This window comes from Nicotiana sylvestris, chromosome 7 (genome assembly GCF_000393655.2).
Source record: "Nicotiana sylvestris chromosome 7, ASM39365v2, whole genome shotgun sequence".
Taxonomy (NCBI): Eukaryota; Viridiplantae; Streptophyta; class Magnoliopsida; order Solanales; family Solanaceae; genus Nicotiana; species Nicotiana sylvestris.
In genome coordinates, this window is record NC_091063.1 from 80,114,027 (window position 1) to 80,135,732 (window position 21,706).

Below are 21,706 nucleotides of genomic sequence, written 5' to 3' on the forward strand. Positions count from 1 at the left end.
AATGTAAAATGGAATACATTATGTGCTGGGTCCCAAAATGGTATCAAGGCCTCAATTATGTCCTTTCTCGGCTTAACTTTCAAGAGCCCGACAAGACCGCCCAATGCTTTTATCACAATTTTCTGCTATCTTCCCCCAAATCATGCCACCACATATGTAGCTCCAAAGGGATCTCTTCACGGACTGAGAAAGGTTCATTTTGAGTTGTGCTCATCCTGCACATTTATTAGGGTGATTTTCATTAAAAGAAAATTATGACTCATTTTGACTCAAGAACAATGATCATTTGTTTTCAAAATTTTCACAAAAATATCCGGCTTTACCAATACGGCCTTTCAGCACTCCGAAAACGAAGATTTTAAGGTTGCGTTCGCTAACCGGCAAAAACCTTGAAAAATGAACAAAGGTGGCTATTCTTGCAAAAACGGCCTTCCGGCGCCCTTTTGGGGACACTCGACTATTTTAGACAAGAATGTCATCACCTTACTTATTTGCAATAAAATTAAAATTTTTGTTCTTTTTGGGCTATTTTTTGCAAAAAGGAAGTTGGACCCGATGGAGGTTGCCTACGTATCTCACATCCTGTGAGAATCAAACTGGTGTAGTTCGGGCAAATGAAACAAAACCAACTGTTTTTGAAAACAAGACTTTTTTTTTCATCTTTCTCAAAAATTCGGTAGAGTTTCAGTACCATTTGGACATTAATCTTTTAAAACAGGTAATTAGCTCCCTTAACCCTCACACTGCTATTTTTTTTTTCCAACTTTCTCCTATTATTCAGAAGTCGGTCAGCATGCAAATTCGAAGCAAATAAATGCACAAATAGCAAGTAAGATGCATCAGGATGGTCTTTTTCATTTTTGGTACACCTGCCCTAGACAGACCCAACCCCTGTGTTGAGTCTCCAAAGTCAAATACATGAGATACAAACAAATGTTCCTACTAGGGATCTGGTGTGAGGTCTTGTTATACTAGGTTTGAAAACCTGGGTTTGTTGTTCTAGACCCGGCTTATCCGAGCGGACGGCTCGAGCCGGGGGGGGGAGCAGCGTACCGGGAATATAGAAGCTTCACCAGCTTTGCAACTTGTCCGAACCTCGTTCTAAATTTGGGATATGACTCTAACGGAAGAGAAGTCACACGAAGTGTACCCTTCTCAAATTATTTAGAAGACTCAGAGAGAAGAAGGGTTTCGTAGCAGTTTATATACAGTTCACAGAATATCAAAGCGGTAAAAGCAACACTTAGCACATTAGGCCCAAACATGTAACAAAATCAGATAATAAATAAAGCCAAATATAACAATTCATCTAAGCTCGTGTTCTGAACCCTGAACCAAAGATTCTGGGTTCGATCCCCAGCAGAGTCGCCAGAGCTGTCACACCTCCTTTTTACCTGCACCCCCAGGAAGGGTATATAAGGGAGTTTTTCTAATTAAAGTGACAATCGAAACTGGATTATTTATTTATTAAATTCAGAGTCGCCACTTGGGATAATTTATGGTGTCAAAGGTCACCAGTTTGGAATCCCGAATCGAGGAAAAGATTGACTCTGTTTTAGAGTCGCGAACACAGAAATTCGGGTAAGGAATTCTGTTAACCCGGGAGAAGGTGTTAGGCAGTCCCGGGTTCCGTGGTTCTAGCACGGTCGCTCAACTGTTATAATTGGCTTATTATCTGATTTTAATACATGTTTTAACCTATGGTTCAACTTTAACTTTATAACCGCTTTAATTAATTATTAGGAAGATTCAACATTATTTAAAACATGCCTTGAACCACGTCACATGAAATACACCCGCCGTCCGCGACACATTTTATTTAACGTTGTTGAGATTTGGATTTGGGCCACATGAAATGCACACCCAAGTTTAAGGAAATTAATTTAAAATTACGCGCCTAAAGAAACTACGCTCTTTCAAATTTGCGAGGGCCATGAAAAATTTGCTAAATGGCACGCCTCGAATTCTAAGGATTTAAAAGAAATAATTAAATGAGGGCCATGCATTTTGAGGTTTTATTTCGCATGACACACCTCAAATTGTTCTATCAAAGTATTTCTAACTTAGTTTTCGAGGGCCATAAATTATAACTCATCTAATGGCTCGCCTCAGATTCATTTTAAGAAACTAGTTAATTAAGGAAAAGAAAGAACTAAAGGTACTCTAATTGCACTTACGTCAAAGCCCAAATAAATGAAAGAACTGCATTTTTGTTGAAACGAAACAAGTCCAAAAGGTAAAATAATGCATTTGCAAATACATTCAGGTTTGGGCTCAAATGAACCCAATTTTTTATAGAAGCAAGGGGCGCCCATGGCATGACACATGTGCCTGAAGTGGAACTTTTAACAATTGGGCCAGCACTAAGCCCAATGTTCAGAACCAAACAATGATACAAAACCACTTGGAATGTAAACCCAACAAGAATATATGAAACATGCTACTGGGCATGACATTTTACTTCTGCATTTCTAACTAATTGAATCCCAAAATAGACTGACCAAGCATTTTGAAATTCGGATACCAATTTTAATTTAAAACATGTTCATATGCCAACCAAAGTAAATTACTGCGTGCCTTGACCTTAAAAAGTAATCTCGACCATTTTCCCTTTTCTTTTCACATGTATTTCTTACACTATCTACTACTTAATAAACTTAAACTTAAACAAGCATCTTTTCAGTACTATCAGAACCCCCCAGAAAACTAGAATACAAATTACTTAGAGCTCAAAATCACATTCAAATTCTCAATCACATTGACTTGTTCCTTTAACACATGAAGACAGAAAGAAAAAGCTGAAAACAAATATGTAGTTACTGCATGGATATCTCAACATTAACTATCATTTTGAAGTAGCATCTTTAGTGGTTTCAACAGAATACTACAACCAATCGAGTCTACATATCAAAATACAATCCTTTATGCTGAGTTTGTTCAAAGGCCTAAACTTAATATCCAACAAAGAAAGACAACTATCATTTCACTTAACAAAAGCCTCATGCTCAGATTCTGAATACCACACTCCCCATGTGACCAACAGGACCAAAGCAAAGGTCAAATATATTTGACATACCTATATCAACCCACAACTCAAAACACAATTACCAAATGAACTTAATAGCTTTACATATACCTCCATGATAATAGATTAAATGGACATATAGACATATAACAAGCCTTTAATGAACATAAAACCAAAAACTCTAAAATAAAATGATATGAAACATGATATCATCTTTATTTCATTCCCACTTTAAATATGCCACTTGAGGTTTGATGAGTACCTGGTTACAACAAACAGAACAAATGAAATGAGCTGGGAAAAGGTCACAGCAACAGCAAAAAAACAACCCAGATTCAGTCAATGAAACAGTGAAATCAGCTCAAGAACAATCGATGGAACAGTAGAGGAATAACAAATGCAAAACCAACTTCAAACCAAAGCTCAAGCCATTTCTCAACCAGAAGTGTAGCTAGGATTTTTTTAGTGTTTTAGCTAATAAAGAGAAATCAAAAATACAAACGAGCTGAATTTTGATAGTTCTTCCATAAGGGAATACTGGAATTTCAGAGCCTCTAAAAAGATTCAGTCGTTTCAGCTTTTCAGGATTTTTTTTCTTCCACATCCCCCTTGAAACTCAAGTAATGATGCCTTTATAGGCAAGCTACTAGGGCAGCCTAGAGGAATCAGTTTTTGCACTTAAATCCTTTTAGAATTCTCATTTTTGCTTAGACACCTATAGTGTAAAGTTCAAATTTTCACACAAGCCCGCACCCCAGCTTCTAGGAAGCTTCCTTGGGCAGTTACATCAAGATTCCCTAAGCCAATTACCTAGAATACCCCTTAAACCCCTGCTTTTTACTTTCAAGCAACCAAACGGGCCATGGGTCAAATTGACCCAATGGTTTAAGCCCCAAATGAACAGGCTAGAATTGAACCTAAGGCCCGAAAAAAACCCATTTAGCTAAACCGATGAGAACATAAAAGAGAAACAATTAATTGACTTTAAATATCAAAATCTAACTAAGCAATTGATTTGCCGGAGCTAAGTTACCAAATTAACAAAAATCTAACTTAAGCTAATTATCAGAAAATGTCATAAAAAACGGAGAACAACAATTAAGAACTTAAAAAGAAAACTGAAAATCCAACGGAACAAAAATGAACCCCAAGTTAATCTAAAGGGAAAGACTAGGTTCGAAACTCTTGAACAATTTCAGATGGAGGACAGGCCACTCAAACAGACGTAGAAGAAAAGAAGAAGAACAAGAGATGAAATGAACGATAACAGACATAAAATGAAAGAAAACTCACCAAGTAAAACTCGAAACCAACACTGGAACCCTCGATTTAACGAAATTGATGCTAACCACTTGTTCTTTGTCAAGAACAAATGAACAACATCGATTTTGCGTTGAATCAAGCTTCGAAACGTGAAAATCGAAATCATAGGCTGATGCATGCCGCAGAATTGAGGGTAAAGCGATTCGGGGTTTTAGGGTTCATCGCTTCGAATCAAGATTCGATGGAATCTAGGGTGATTCGAAGGAAACAAAGTAGAGATTGGGGAAAAGGGGGTTGTGAGGGTTCTATGGTGTTAAGATGAGGGTGATTGGAGTGGTTTGCAATGGCGCCACCGGCGTAGGGTTTCAATGCGGCGTTTCTAGGGTTTCAGAGTTCAGAGACAAGGATGGGAGGAAGAAGGTCTGAGGGGGGTAGGGATAGGTTTGGAAAGTTTTATACGGGGAAGGGGTCGAGTTCCGGTCCATTGGATCGAATGAGATCAATGGTTGAGATGAAGTAATTCCGAAGTGGCGTCGTTTGGGAAAGTGGGGCTGGACCGGGTATTGGCTGGGTTCGGGCTAGATCGAGACGGGTCTTTTTGGGCTGTAGGCGGGTTTGGGGCGTGGGTCTGTGTGTAGTTGGGCTGGGGTGAGGGAATTCATATTGGGCTTGGACAAATTAAAACAAGACAACCCAACTTTCTAACTTTTCAATTCCCATTTCTTTTTTTTCAAAATAATTCTTTTTTTTTTCAAAATTAAATTAAAATCTAAATTAAATCCTAGAACCTAATTAACCTGAAAAACACTAATTAAACCAAAATAAAAATTATCACAATTAAGTAAAAACAAATTAAAAGAGGACTACTCAAAATCAGAATTAAAATTAAAGAGTGCAAATTAAACTATTTTTGTGATTTTCCTTTTTTTTTTATAAAATAACTAATTACTAATTAGTTCTTAAAAATGCAAAGTTAAATACTAAATGCACATGCAACATTTTTTTTGTATTTTTCATTAATTAAATAAAAAACGTGCATAGACAAATGCAAACAATTGACAGAAAATGCCACAAAAATCGACAAAATTGCAAATAATGAGAAAAATTATTTTGTTTTGAATTTGTGGGAGTAATTCATATAGGGCAAAATCACGTGCTCACAACCCTCTCTGTCTCTCGGTGGGAAGTATGATAAGATCATGACGAGCCAAGTTGATGAATCTGGTCTCATACTGGGTAACAGTCATAGAACCCTGCGGGAAACGCTCAAACTGCCTCCGATAGGTCTCTCTCTGAGTAATGTGAAGAAACTTCTCCATAAATAGCTGAGTAAACTGCTCCCAAGTCAAAGATGGTGATCCGGCTGGTCTAGCCAAACAATAGTCTCTCTACCAAGTCTTAGCGGATCCCGACAAGAGAAAGGTAGTAAAATCGACCCCATTGGTCTCTACTATCCCTATGTTCCTGAGAACCTCATTACAACTGTCTAGATAATCTTGGGGATCCTCAGAAGATGCACCACTAAAAGTAGTAGTGAAGAGCTTGGTGAACCTGTCTAATCTCCACAAAGCATCGACAGACATAGCTGCTCCATCACCGGTCTGAGCTACCACGCCCGGTTGAACTGCTCCAACTAGCTGAGCTGCTGGAGTCTAAAACTAGGGAGCCATCTGCTCCGGAGCGTGACTAGCAGGAGTCTGGGCTCCTCCTCCGCCTGAGAGACGGCTGGTGCTACAGGAAGCAAGTCTGCCTAGGTGACACTCTCCATAAGGCCCACTAGACGGACTAGAGCATCCTGGAGTACCGGGGTAACAATAAACCCCTCTAGGACCTGAGCTAGGCCCACCGAAACTGTTTGGGCCAAAACCTCATCATCAAAGTCAACCCGAGATTCCACCGCTGGTGCTGCTGCTCTAGGCTGAGCTCTGCCCCTACCTCGGCCTCTAGCATGGCCTCAGCCTCGCCCTCTGCCCCTCATGGGAGTTGCTGCTGGGGGCTCGGGCTGCTGATCGTTGGATAAGGAAGCGCGTGTTCTCGCCATCTCGAAAGAACAGAGTAGAAATTCAATTAGCATTGAGAAACCAAACTATATGACAAGAAAGAATAAATGTGAAGTTTTTCCTAACTCTATAACCTCTAGGGGATAAATACAGACGTCTCCGTACCGATCCCTCAGACTCTACTAAGCTTGTCCGTGAATTGTGAGACCTATGTAACCTAGAGCTCTGATACCAACTTGTCACGACCCGTATTTCTCACCCTTGGGGGTCGTGATGGCGCCTACTCGTAGAAGCTAGGAAAGCCGCGAAATAAAGAATCACTAACTCCTTCATTTTTAGCCCTTTTTAACAATCTGAATTAACATGCAATCAACATTGAAATATTAACGATAAATAAAAATCAAGCAGAAGACTTAATCTGATAAAATAGCTAAAACCAGAAAGACAATGCCAACATACGTCTCTACCCGAAATCCGATGTCACAATATCACGGACTGTCTATGAATACTACAAGCAAATGTTTGAAAAGAAAGTACAATCTGTCTCGGAAACAATTGAAAATAGAATACATAATAAGATAGACGAGAACTCCGGGCCTGCGGACGCCTGCAGGTCTACCTCGGGATCTCTAGCTGTACTGCAGGCACCTAGTCCCCATATGCTATGGTCCAAGAGCTGCTCCAGGATCTGCACATAGTGTAGATTATAGTATTAGCACAACCGACCCCATGTGCTGGTAAGTGTCTAGCCTAACCTCGGTGAAGTAGTGACGAGGCTAGGACTAGATTACCAAATAAACCTGCGCAGTTATATAATATACAACGGAAAATAAAACAGGATTAAACAAGTAAAGACGGGAGGGGGGTACATGTTACGTGGGTATATCAATATCAACCGTAAATCAATAGTAAAGGCATAAGGACAACTTGGAATTCACACAAAACAATAAGGAACTTGTATCCAATCCACAAACACTTTGTATCATCAATTGTTGCGGCGCGCAACCCGATCCCAACTTATAACAACACTGTTGCGGCGTGCAACCCGATCTGGTTATATTATTATTGCGGCATGCAACCCGATCCAATTATATCATTTTGCGGTGTGCAACCCGATCCACATATAATATTGTTGCGGCGTGCAACCCGATCCAAATATATTATTGTTGCGGTGTGAAACCGATCCAATTATATCATTGTTGCGGCGTGCAACCCGATCCACATATAATATTATTGCGGTGCGCAACCAGATCCACATATACAATCAACAACAATCACAACAAAAGTCCCGGCAAGGGATTAATAAAGAACTACACTGTCCTGGCAAAGGAATCAACAGCTATAACCAGACTTGTTTCAACATCTAACTACCTCCACTAACACCAATACTCAGTCATAAGTAATTTCCACGAGAATAATCGCCCCCGGGCCCACATGGTCAAAACCCAAGGTTCAAACCAAAACCCGATTACCCATTCCCCCACTAACCCAAATATGTAATTTGTTTTGAAATCGGACCTCAAATCGAGGTCCAAATCCCCAATTTTTGAAAAACTTAGATTCTACCCAAAACACCCAATTTCCCCATGAAAACAATTGATATTGAGTTGAAATCATGTTAGAAGATGTTAATGATTGAAGAAAACAAGTTAAAATTGACTTAAAATCGATTTGGAGGAAGTGTTGTTCTTGAAAAATCGCCCTAGGGAGTTTATGTTTTGAAAAGATGTGAAAAATGATTGATTTTCGGCTAAGTATAAAAATTGCAGGTTGCAGGTATGAGAATTGTGACCAGGGTTCGCAATTGCGAACCCTTAAGAAAATTGAACCTTTCGCATTTGCGAAACATATGTCACATTTGCGATACACTCAGCATTCCAGCCATCATTGCATTTGCGGGAGGCTGTTCGCAAATGCAAAATCGCATTTGCGAGAATACAGTCGCATTTACGACTCAGGCTGCCAGGTCCGCTCTTCGCATTTGTGAAGGTTTGCGAGCTCGCATTTGCAAGTGCGAAGCCTGCAGACCTGATCACACCAGCTGAGAATCTGCAATTTCTCAAGTCCAAAATCCATCTTGTGGCTTATCCAAAACTCACTCGAGCCCTTGGGGATCCAAACCAAACATGCACACCAACCTAAAAATATCATACAGACTCGCTCGTTCATTCAAATCACTAAAATAACACCAACAACTATGAATTTAGCTTCAAAATCATGAAATTTTCTTAAGAAATTTAAATTTCTAATTTTCTCAAAAAATGATCCGATTCACATCGTTGCAAGTCTGTTTCTTATCTAATTTCACAGACTTATCTTAAACCACATATAAGACCGGTACCGGGCGCCAGAACCAAAATACGGGCCCGATACCATCAAGTTTTAATCACATTTCATTTCCAAAACTCATGAAAAATTTCAGAAAATAGTTTTCTTTAAAAATTTATTTCTCGGGCTTGGGACCTCGGAATTCGATTCCGGGCATACGCCCAAGTCTCATATTTTCCTACGGACCCTCCAGACCGTCAAATCAGAGGTCCGAATCCATTTACCCAAAATGTTGATCGAAGTCAACTTAATTCATTTTATAGTCAAAATTTATCATTTTCACAAATTTTCACATATTGGCTTTCCGGCTACGCGCCCAGACTGCGCATGCAAATCGAGATGAGATAGAAAGAGGTCTTTAAGGCCTCGAGATGCAGAATTCATTTTAAAAATAAGTTACAACCTTTTGGGTCATCACATCAACCAGTAGGCCTATTAGATAATTCTTCTCTACAACATATCCCACTAGATTATTCTCCAACATTACACGTGCCAACTACACCAACTCAATACACCTTTCCCATGCAAACTTTACCTGGTTTAGCAGTCCTACACACCCTACCACATACTAATCATGTGCCACTTTCTCCACCCGACAAACCAACTAACAAAGATCATGATTACCTTCTCGACCAACCCACCAAAAATTCCTCTAGCACCATATCTCCTCTAATGGGATTATCTCAAGTAGCCTATCCTTTGCCTCCATCCTCTTCTATTAATTCCCACCTCAGCTACACATAAGCCCAACAACAACGCCTTTTAATAATACTATACTTTCTAATTCCCATAATATTATACAGTCCACACACAACTCCCTTACTCTGTTATATCATGCCTTCCCAATTTCAATTTTACCAGAGACGTCGGCACTCCTCCAGAATATCTCTAACACCCACTCAACCCTAGAATATACATAATCTCGACATGAACCCCCCAATCCCAAACATGAATCCTCTATAGAGGATTTTCATCGCGCAAACTCCACATGCAACCTCTGACCCCTAGCCGTGGCTCGAATTGGCGTTACAAAATCAAGCCCCGACCTTCACAATAGAGGTCAATCATTAGGAGGTCATGATTCTCCTTCCAACCCGTCAGACCTTACCCAGATAGTGACGGAGGGCATGCGGTTATCCATGGACCTCTACAGTCAATACAATTTGTCCCTCACTACCAACACGACCACTCATGCCAACCTCTATCTCCCACAGCCTCTCAACCTCTATTTCTACCCAACTCTGTGGAGTCCATACCTACTACATTGAATAAAAGAAAAAGAAAGAGGAGTGATTGACTCACATACTACATTGAATAAAAGGAAGAGGAGTGATGGATGGAAGAAAAAAACTTCAGATTTTTCAAGATTGGGCTGCTAGAATTTGCACATTGATTAACCAATCAAATTGGTTTGGTTGGTGAAAATGTGCCTATAAATAGCAGGCTTCATTTCCCCTTTAAACACACCAAAATAAAGAGAGAAGCAACATATAGTTAGTGAGAGTAATCCACAGATTATTGTCTGTGAGATAATTAGTGAGTGGTAGTAATATTGTAGTGAAGTGTGTTAAATAAAGAGTGTTATTTCTTTCAAAGTTGTAGTAGTTTCTTGACACTACTAAGTTGCAATATTATAGTGATATTATTGCTCCACTCGGGTATTGTATTTTACCCCGCTAAAAATTTGGTGTCATTGTTACTCTCTTGTGTTATTATTATTTGATGTGGATATTATTCCTGTGCGAGATTATTTTTTATCCCAACAACGTGGTATCAGAGCCATGACAAATAATGGTCCGCTATCTTTTCAGTACCCCCGTCTGACAAAAGATAATTATGAGAAATGGTGTCTACATATGAAAGCCATCCTTGGCTCTCAGGATGTATGGGAAATCGTATTCAGAGGGTATGCAAAACCCGATAATGAGGAAGCTCTGCCCCAAAATGAAAAAGAGGTCTTGGAAAAGACAAGGAAGAAGGATCAACAAGCCCTCACTCTCATCCACCAATGTTTGGATGATGCCATGTTTGAGAAGGTGGCAGATGCTACCACCTCAAAGGAAGCTTGGGAGATTTTACAAAATTCTCTTCAAGGAGTTGACAAGGTGAAAAAGGTAAAACTTCAAACTCTAAGGGCTGATTTTGAAGTATTAAAAATGAAAGAATCCGAATGCATCTCGGATTATTTTTCAAAAGTGAAGGTTGTTGTAAATCAACTAAGAAGATACGGGGAGGACATAGAAGATGTCCGTGTGGTAGAAAAGATCCTTCGCACTTTAACACCTAAATTTGATTTTGTGGTGTGTGCTATTGAGGAGTCTAAAGATTTAGACTCTATGATGGTGGAGCAATTGGAAGGTTCTTTACAGGCCCATGAAGAAAAGATCAAAAGGAGACAAGAAGTGCCATTGGAGCAACTTCTTAAAACTCATGCATCCTTCAAGGATTATGGAGGTGAAACAAGCTATTGAGGAAACGGACGAGGACTAGGCCGAGGTTGAGGAGGTCATGGAAGAGGAAGAAGTAAGGGTAACAACTTCAACAATGAAGTTAAAATCCACCAAACATTCAGAGGTCGTGGTCGTGGACAAAGAGGAGGAAGAGGACGTGGATACTACCAAGAAAATAATGGACAAAGGTATGACAAATCAAAAATTGAATGTTATAATTGTCATAAATTTGGCCATTACTCTTGGGAATGTCGTAGCAATGTTGAAGAAAAGGCTAACCTTGTTGACGACAAGAAAGAAGAAAATGAGTCAACGTTGTTGATAACACTCAAGGAAGAAGACAGAGATAATTGCAGCTCGTGGTATTTGGACAATGGAGCAAGCAATCATATGTGTGGATGCAAAGAGAAGTTTGTGGAGATCAATAAAACAGTGAGAGGTAATGTGTCCTTTGGAGATACCTCAAAGGTTCAAATCGAAGGGATAGGTACGATTCTGATCTCCTGTAAAGATGGTAGTCACAAGTTAATTCAAGATGTTTATTATGTGCCAAAATTAAAAAGTAATATTTTAAGTTTGGGCCAACTTCTTGAAAAGGAATATGACATCCACATGAAAAATATGCATCTTTGGCTTAGAGATTCAAGTGGAATTCTAATTGCTAAAGTGCATATGGCAAAGAATAGATTGTTTTCTCTGAATCTTAAAACAATTGATGCAAAGTGTTTGAAGGCTAATGTGCAAGATGAATCATGGTGTTGGCACATGCGATTTGGGCACTTAATTTTTGAAGCGCTCAAATCAATTGGAGAAAAGAACATGGTGCATGGGATACCATCAATTAACCATCCCAATCAATTGTGTGAAGCTTGTCTTCTTAGAAAACATGCAAGGAGGAGTTTTCCAAAGGAGGCCATGTCAAGATTAACCAAGCCACTCCAGCTTGTCCACACTGATGTGTGTGGACCAATCAATCCATCTTCTTTTGGTAAAAGAAAATACTTTCTGCTTTTCATTGATGACTTCAGTAGAAAGACTTGGGTTTATTTCTTAAACCAAAAATCTGAAGCTTTTGCTGTTTTTAAAAATTTCATACTTGTGGAGAAAGAAAGTGGCTATGAAATTAAAGCTCTAAGGTCCGATAGAGGAGGCGAATTCACCTCAAACGAATTTAATGACTTCTGTCAACTTTATGGAATTCGTCGCCCTCTAACGGTACCTTATTCACCTCAACAAAATGGTGTTGCAGAGAGAAAGAATTGAACGGTTCTTAATATGGCTAGATGTATGTTGAAAGCTAAAAGTATGCCTAAGGAATTTTGGGCTGAAGCTGTTTCTTGTGCAGTTTATTTGAATAACAGGTCTCCAACAAGAAATGTTAGAGATCAAACCCCTCAAGAAGCATGGAGTGGAAGAAATCCAAGTGTCAAGCACTTGAGAATCTTTGGGAGCATAGCCTATGCTCATGTGCCACATCAAGGGAGAGCAAAGCTTGACGATCGAAGTGTCAAGCATGTGTTTGTTGGCTATGATACGAGTTCAAAAGGCTACAAGCTATACAACCCAAGCAGCGGCAAGGTGGTGGTAAGTCATGATGTTGAATTTGATGAAGAATTGGCATGGAATTGGGAAGCTGAAGAAGAAACTTCATATGATTTTCTTCCATACTTTGGTGATGAAGAAGAACCAGAAACCGTGGAACCTGTGCAGGACACAACTCCACCTCCTTCTCCAACAAATGTTGCATCTCCCTCTTCTCAAGAAGGTTCAAATGAACAGCCGCAAAGGACAAGGAGCATCAAGAGCTCTATGAGGACACATAAGAAGTTACTAATTTTGATTTTTTTATGTTGTCTCTTTACTGACAGTGAACCAATGAACTTTGATGAAGCTGTTACAAACAAAATGTGGAGACAAGCCATGGAGGAGGAGATTGAGTAAATAGAGAAGAACAACACTTGGGAGTTAACAACTCTTCCCAAGGGTCATCGAGTAATTGGAGTGAAATGGGTATACAAAATAAAGAAGAATGTTGATGGAGATGTGGAGAAATACAAGGCACGACTTGTGGCTAAAGGCTACAAGCAAAGGCAAGGCATTGACTATGAAGAAATCTATGCACCTGTTGCCCGCATGGAGACGATTCGTTTGCTGATCTCTTTGGCGGCGCAAATGAAGTGGAAAATTCATCAACTAGATGTCAAGTCAACATTCTTGAATGGCTATCTTGAAGAAGAAGTCTATGTTGAACAACCATTGGGCTTCGTGGTCAAAAACCATGAAGATAAAGTGTTGCGGTTGAAGAAAGCTTTATATGGATTAAAGCAAGCCCCACGAGCATGGAATAGTTGCATCGACAAGTATTTTCAAGACAATGGGTTTACTCGTTGTCTCCATGAATATGCTCTTTACCTTAAAGTTCATACTAATGGAGATATCTTGCTTGTTTGTCTTTATGTTGATGATCTTATTTTCACGGGTAATAACCCAAGTTTGTTTGAAGCTTTCAAGAAAGATATGTCCCGTGAGTTCGAGATGACAGATGTAGGGCTCATATCATACTACTTGGGCCTAGAAGTGAAATAGATGGAGGATGGAATTTTTATCTCTCAAGAAAGCTATACAAAGGAGATATTGAAGAAGTTCAACATGCTCGATTGCAACCCCGTGAACATACCAATGGAAAGTGGGACAAAATTGTCCAAGTTTGATGAAGGAGAAAAAATGGATCCCACATTCTTCAAAAGTCTTGTGGGAAGTTTGAGGTACTTGACTTGTACCAGGCCAGATATACTCTTTGCAGTTGGAGTAGTTAGCCGGTTCATGGAGGCTCCTACCTCTACTCACTTGAAGGTCACTAGAAGAATTCTTCGCTACCTAAAAGGTACGATTGACTTTGGGCTATTTTATTCTTCTTCTAGTGATTTCAGTCTTATGAGATTTTGTGATAGTGATTATGCGGGAGATATTGATGATAGAAAAAGTACAATTGGTTTTGTATTTTTCTTGGGTGATTCTGTTATTTCTTGGAGTTCAAAGAAACAGTCCATTGTTACTCTCTCGACTTGTGAAGCCGAATATATAGCAGCAACACCATGTACCTATCATGTTATTTGGCTAAGAAGATTATTGAAGGAGCTCAATTTGCCACAAATGGAAGCTACAAAGATTTGTATTGATAACAAATCAGCATAGGCACTCGCAAAGAATCCAGTGTATCATGATCGAAGCAAGCATATAGATACAATGTATCATTTCATCAGAGAGTACATTTCCAAAAAGGAAGTCAAGCTCAAATATGTGAAGTCTCATGATCAAGTTGCATATATCTTCACAAAGGCTCTCAAGTTTGAAGATTTTCAAAGATTGAGATCAAGACTTGGAATGAAGAAGAAAAATCAAAATTAAGGGAGAGATTTGTGGAGTCCATACCTACTACATTGAATAAAAGAAAAAGAAAGAGGAGTGATTGACTCACCTACTACATTGAATAAAAGGAAGAGGAGTGATGGATGGAAGAAAAAAACTTCAGATTTTTCAAGATTGGGATGCTAGAATTTGCACATTGATTAACCAATCAAATTGGTTTGGTTGGTGAAAATGTGCCTATAAATAGCAGGCTTCATTTCTCCTTTAAACACACCAAAATAAAGAGAGAAGCAACATATAGTTAGTGAGAGTAATCCACAGATTATTGTCTGTGAGATAATTAGTGAGTGGTAGTAATATTGTAGTGAAGTGTGTTAAATAAAGAGTGTTATTTCTTTCAAAGTTGTAGTAGTTTCTTAACACTACTAAGTTGCAATATTATAGTGATAATATTGCTCCACTCGGGTATTGTATTTTACTCCGCTAAAATATTTGATATCATTGTTACTCTCTTGTGTTTTTATTATTTGCTGTGGATATTATTCCTGTGCGAGATTAGTTTTTATCCCAACAAACTCACCTCCAATTCCTCCAACTCCATGGATACAACCTTATGTCCTAGACCTATTGCCCCTGGACACACTCACCATCTCCTATCAGCCCACACGACCTCTTCTCTCCACCCAGCAACCTCAACCCTACTCCAGACCCACATCATCCCAATCCCAATGAACCAGAAGACCCCGACCCATAAAAACTGCTGCAATAATTCACCAATACTGAGAAACAAGAACGGAGGTAATATATATCCGAGAAATCCAAGTCTATGTCCTCAAAGATCAGTATGCAAAAAATCTGTTTCTCATATGTCCTCCAAATCTACGTCGTTGCTCAATAATTCTACGTCCAACTACCAACCCGGAGGTGGGAAAATATGCAGTGGCTCTGATCCCAACGCTGCATATAGAGGAGCCACCATACCCCCTTCTCCCTAATATGAATTTCATCATTTGGAACTGTCTTCTCACCCACACTACTTTCGTAGAAACTTCCGTTATCTGTTAGATTACTATCGCCCAGCCCTAGTAGTGCTTTTAGAAACCCATCTCATAGATTATGCTGCTATTAGGGATGATTTTAGTTTTACTAACATGGCTTAAGTGCCTGCTGAGAGGAACTCTGGAGGCATTATTGTTCTTTGGCTTAGTGACTTACTTACTATTGACGAAGTAGCTATGACACACCAAGAAATACATTGCATGGTCCAGGTACTGTCTCTTCCTACTAAGTGGTTAATTACTGCAATATATGCTAGTACTGTTTATACTGATAGATGTCTACTATGGAAAAATCTCAAATGTATTTATGATACTTATAAAGGCTCTTGGCCCATAGGAGGTGTTTTTAATGAAATCATACATGCAACTGAAAAATTCGTTGGTAATGGGCTATGTATCTCTAGATCTAATAATTTTTTAATTGCATAAACTATTGTGGCCTCTGTGATTTAGGCTTTAAAGGGAGTAAATATACGTGGACCAATAAACGCTCGAAAGGCCATACAATATTAGAAAGTCTAGATCGATTGTTTGCTAATTATGACTTTCTATGGAAACATTTTACGGGATTATTTACTACGGAATTCATTTCTTCCCACAATACCTTCTCCAAAGACCCTCACCATTTTCTTACATCAAAAGTATGTTGTTCTCTTAATAAACCACTAGAGGATAGGGAAATTATTTATGTAATACTCTCCTTTCAGGCACTTAAGGCACCAGGGCCGGATGACCTCTGCCTTTACTTCTACCAACACTATTTGCATGAAACTCAACGACCTGTCCCTGAGAATATTAATTCAACTTACCGATGCCTTATTCCCAAATTTAAGATTGCGACAACAACCCACCAATTTTGTCCTATTAGTTTTTGTAAAATAATTTATAAAATTATCACCAAAATTATTGTCAATCGCATCAAGCCGTTTATGGACACACTAGTACATCCCACTCTAACTAGCTTTCAAGAACACAAAAGCGCATCGGATAATGCTATCATTGTCTAGGAGATAGTCAATAAATTTCGCACAATGAGAGGTGAAAATTCTAACATGTTAATCAAACTTGATCTTGAAAAGGCTTTTGACCGTCTCGAATGGTCTTTCATAAAATATACTCTTACGTACTTTAATTTTCCCGCACCCATAGTACGCTTAATTATGTCTTGTGTTTCCACCTCATCAATCTCTATTTTGATCAACGGTACACCCACAACTATTTTTAAACCTTCCAGATGTCGCCAATGAGATCCTCTATTACCATACTTATTCATCCTTTGTATGAAAATGCTATCTAGAAGCATTCATGTTGCTCTAGATTACAATTACTGGAACCCTATCACTTTATCTCCAACAGCTCCTCCAATCTCACATCTTTTTTTTTTTGCGGATGACATTATCCTTACTTTACGCTCTACTTCCACTTCCTGCACTAATTATCAACACTCTTCGCCATTTCTCCAATAACTGGCCCCAACACCTTAGAAGCTCAATACTCCAGTCTTTCAACATGTTGGAAGGCAAATCATTTAGAAAATATCTAGTTTTTCCCATTTTTCTAAAGAAGCCAGCAAAAAGGGACTTCCAATTTATCCTGGATAATTTTAAACTTTGTTTAGCTGGTTGGAAAACCATCTTTCTAACTCTGGCGGGCTTTACCACCCTCATTAAAAGTACTTTAAAAGCTCTAGCAAATCACGTCATGCAATACATTAAGCTCCTCCCTATATCATTAAGCATCTTGAGCGCTACCAACAAAATTTCCTCTGGGTACTACTGAATACAAAAAAAGATTACACCTTATTAAATGGGATATAGTCACTACCCCAAAATTTCAAGGGTGTTCAGGTATTCAAAAATTGTCCGTTAAAAATAATGCTCTACATGCATCACTTCGTGGCAACTATTTCATTTTCCCACTAATTTATGGGCCTCCATCCTCATTTCTAAATACTGCAATCTAGAGCTAGATGATCAATCCATCCTTCATTTATCTGGTGTAACTTCACTCAAAGCTGGCTTAATTATCAAACAAAAGCCCTTTTGAAAATTTACAATTGAGATTTTGTGAATTTTTGGCACGACTCCTGGTTTGCACCAAATACAGCACTAAGATCCCTTATTTGCGGGCCCATCACTCATCTTGAAAGTTCACTATCCGTTCCAAATTTCATTATCAACAAACACTGGAACCTTTCCAACCTATCTTTTGATCTTCCGTCTCATATCACTAATCAAATTTGCAGTATTTACCTACCTTAATATTTTGTCACCAATGATAAACTGTCCTGGGCCCTTACTAACAATTGCCTTTTTACCGTTAAATCCTTCTACCTTGAAAACAAGATAAAAAATCCACTTTCACATGGATTTGGAAGTTGCATATTCCTCCCAAAATTGCGCATTTCCTATTGTTATTTAGTCATGAACGCCTACCCACAAAAGCTTATCTGTATAAGCTTAGCATTACCCTAGATAATTTATGCCATATTTGTCACCAGGAGGAGACCATCCAACACATCTTTCTTCAATGTACCAATGCCACATCCCTTTGGTCACAACTTAATATTTTACATGAGTTAGAATGAAGTTTTAGCCACCACACTCCTTGGAGACGATTCTACTCCATTACCCAACTCACTTACATTCTACTCCATTACCCAACTCACTACCCTTCTATATTTACCATTCTGTCTGTGGCATTTATGGTTAACTCGTAATTCCAACTCCTTTCACAATTTACACTATCTCCATAATCCTCAAACTATTATCAATAGAGCATTGGAATTTTCTGCCTTACCTCTTCTATACCAAGGCATACCCCCAAAATCCCGATGTACATGAAATGACAACCACCATAGTATAGGGTCTTTTAGTTACACACAAATGGGGCCTCAGACCAACAGATCCAATGATTTTGGCGGAATTTTTCGTAACTCTGACAGAACTTGGTTACTAGGATTTGTTAGGCACTCCTTTTCAGGCTCAAGCTATGACAGGGAATTATTAGCCTTTTAAGAGGATTGCAACTGGTTGTTCAATACAAGTTCCAACCATTGGAAATTAAAGTGGATGCCACGGTTGTATTGTCTTTAATTTATAACGAGCACACCCACTTATCTCCCATCCTTACTAATTGCAGGTACTTGCTCAACACGATGCATGATCCTCCTATCAAGCATGTTTACAAGGAGCAAAACATGGTCGCTGACCAACTAGCAAAATATGGGACTACCCTAGTAGATACTACAATGCTGCTTTTGCACTCACCAACATCTGTTGCAATGGATGCATACCAAGCGGACCTACAAGGAGTAACTGCTAAATACCTTGTCAATGCTTGTTTTATGATCACTATACTAATTCCACAAATGTATATCCATCACAAGCACTGACGATTATTGGGCGTTGTTTGATCCTCTTATGGAAACTCCTAGTATCTCACTAGAGATCCCACTGTAGTGTTATGTATTAACAATGAAACTTTGGCCAATAGTAGGCCTACTGCATTTGTCTCCTTGTAATAGTGTCATGACCCAAAATTTAGCTAACCGTAATGGTACCTAACCCAACCCGCTAGGTAAGTCAGTTAACAATAAACCCGTTCAAATGATATTTATTAAGGGAAGAAATGCTAATACAACTGAACTATTATACAAAATATTCCCAAGGACTGACAGTACAAATCATGAGCTTCTAAGATTTAGAGTTTACAAAGCTAGTATGAAATAAATACATCATCTGTCCGAATGTACATAAAAAGATTTTCACAAGTCTAAAGCTACCATGAACAAGAGGCAGCTGTAACCAGGATGCAGGTACATCTTCAATGCTAGATTCCGTCATACACAACAACATCGATATCCAAAATCTGCACGCAAGGTGCATAAGTATATTATGAGTACAATCGACCCCATGTATTCAATAAGTAACAACCTAACCTTAGGTTGAAAGTAGTGACGAGCTGGGACAAAGGTCGGAGTCCGAAACCAATAACTAGTAATAGTTCATAACAATATAATAAAAGTAGCACAAGTAAGAACTCTAAGATAAAAATGCTCATCTCGTTCACAGTTTCGAAAAAATAGTCATCTGCTTTCAAGATAAAACTCAAGACTTTGCAAAAATCACCAACAATATGAGTAAGTCTGAATCTGTAGTTTTTCTTTCCAAAACTTTTCCACAGGTAAATGTTTCATTATCAAATGGCATGAGGAAAGTACATTTCTAGGCCTACATGTATATGAGAAGTCATGAATGATGTGATACCGTACAACATGAGGAAAATGCATCCCTATGCGTGTATATCAAGTGTGTATGTCAAATTCAGTACAACATAGTGAACAACCATATGCATACTCTCAGTGTATCAATCCACTCATTCCTCCAAGTCACTCAGTCCTCACAGCCACTCAGTCCTCATAGTCACTCAATCCTCCCAATCGCTTCGCACTCGCACTCAATAGGTACATGCACTCACTATGAGTGTGCAGAATTCGGAGGGGCTCCTTCAGCCCAAGCGCTATAATAAGCCAATCATGTTATAAATCAAAATAACATGTTGTCGCATGTAGCCTGCTCCATAAATATCACTCACAAATAGGCCCTCGGCCTCACTCGATCATCAATCTCTCCAGTCTCTTGGGCTCACATTGTCATGAAAGATCAGCCCAAAAATAATGATGTGATGTATCAATCAATGGTAATAGAGACTGAGATATGATATGTAGATGAATGCGTATGACTGAGTATGTAATTTCAATATAAACAAATAACTCAACATCAGAAATGACCCCAGTGGGTCCCAACAGGATAAAGATATAGCCTAGACATGATTACTAACATGGATCACAGCTTAATTACTCTAGCATATAGAGATTTCATGGATACAAATAAGATTAGGTGACTATATAGTACCATAGAAATAACCGAGTCATAATTCACACAGTACACGCCCACACGCCTGTCACCTAGCATGTGCGTCACTGCAACGCAAAATACATATAACGTATATTTGGGGTTCATACCCTCAACACCAAGTTTAAAAGTGTTACTTACCTCAAACAAGCGAAATTCAATACCGAGCAAGCCAAACGATGCTCCAAAAATGCCATTCCACGTGTATTGATCTCCGAACGGCTCGAAACTAGTCAAAAGCAACTCAAATACGTCAAATAAATCCTAAGGAAACAATTCCTATTCATAAAGGTTGAATCTTTACTCAAAAGCCCAAAATAACCAAAAAGTCCAACCCGAGCACACACCTCGAAACTTGACAAAACTTATAAAATACGATAACCCATTGTATTGAGAGTCTAACCATACTAGCTTCACCCAAAATCTGACTCCAAATCGGTGTTCAAAACACAAAAACTCACTTTATGAAATTTTAGGCTAAAACCCAATTTTCTCTTTAAAATCTTAAACCAAATGCCAAAAATGAGTATAGATTCATGAAATATAATCAAAATCGAGTTAAAAATGCTTAACCCAATTTGTGGGGTGAAATTCCTCTCCAAAGTCGCCCAAAACCGAGCTCCAAGCCTCATAAATGAGAAAAATAAAACCAACCCTCGAAAATATAGCTTCTGCCTAGCGATTTTCGCATTTGCGAACAAAGGGCCGCTTATGCAGCGTCGCTTTTGCGAAAAAATTTCCGCTTCTGCGGAAAACACTGGAGGTCTACTCTTCTACACCTGCGCAACAGACAACGCTTCTACACAAGCGCAGGTGCGAGACAAAACACGTTTCTGCGCACCTACCCGCTTCTGTGATCATAGTTTCCGCTTCTGCGCACACATAGGTGCGACTTTTTCACCACATCTGCGATGATCCCCCAACCAAGCCTTATTTCGCTTCTGCGCCCAATTGTCCACATCAGCAGACTCGCATCTGCGTCCATTCTTCTACAGATGCGGAAACACAAGAACCAGCAGCCTTAGCCAAATGCAACATGCGACGAAATGGTACGAACCTCGTCCGAAACCCACCTAAGCCCCTCGGGACCCCGTCCAAATATACCAACAAATCCCATAAAATAACAAGGACCTACTTGAGGCCTCAAATCACACATAACAATATCAAAACGACGAATCGCACCTCAAATCAAACTTAAATGAACTTTGAACTTGAAATCTCCAAAACTCACGTCGAAACATATCAAATCAACCCGGAATGAACCCAAATTTTGCACACAAGTCCCAAATGACATAGC

General features: G+C 39.1%; 1 protein-coding gene across 1 annotated transcript; it reads left to right on the forward strand.

Moving 5' to 3' along the window:
• The first annotated feature begins 13,652 nt into the window (after positions 1 to 13,652).
• Positions 13,653 to 14,261, forward strand: LOC138873366 (secreted RxLR effector protein 161-like). Its single transcript, XM_070151832.1, has one exon. The coding sequence runs from the start codon at positions 13,653 to 13,655 to the stop codon at positions 14,259 to 14,261; it is 609 nt and encodes a 202-aa protein (XP_070007933.1).
• The last annotated feature ends 7,445 nt before the right edge of the window (positions 14,262 to 21,706 follow it).

Bases quoted from the DNA above. Each gene is read 5' to 3' on its own strand.
- LOC138873366 (XM_070151832.1), top strand. From the start codon at position 13,653: ATGGAGGATGGAATTTTTATCTCTCAAGAAAGCTATACAAAGGAGATA.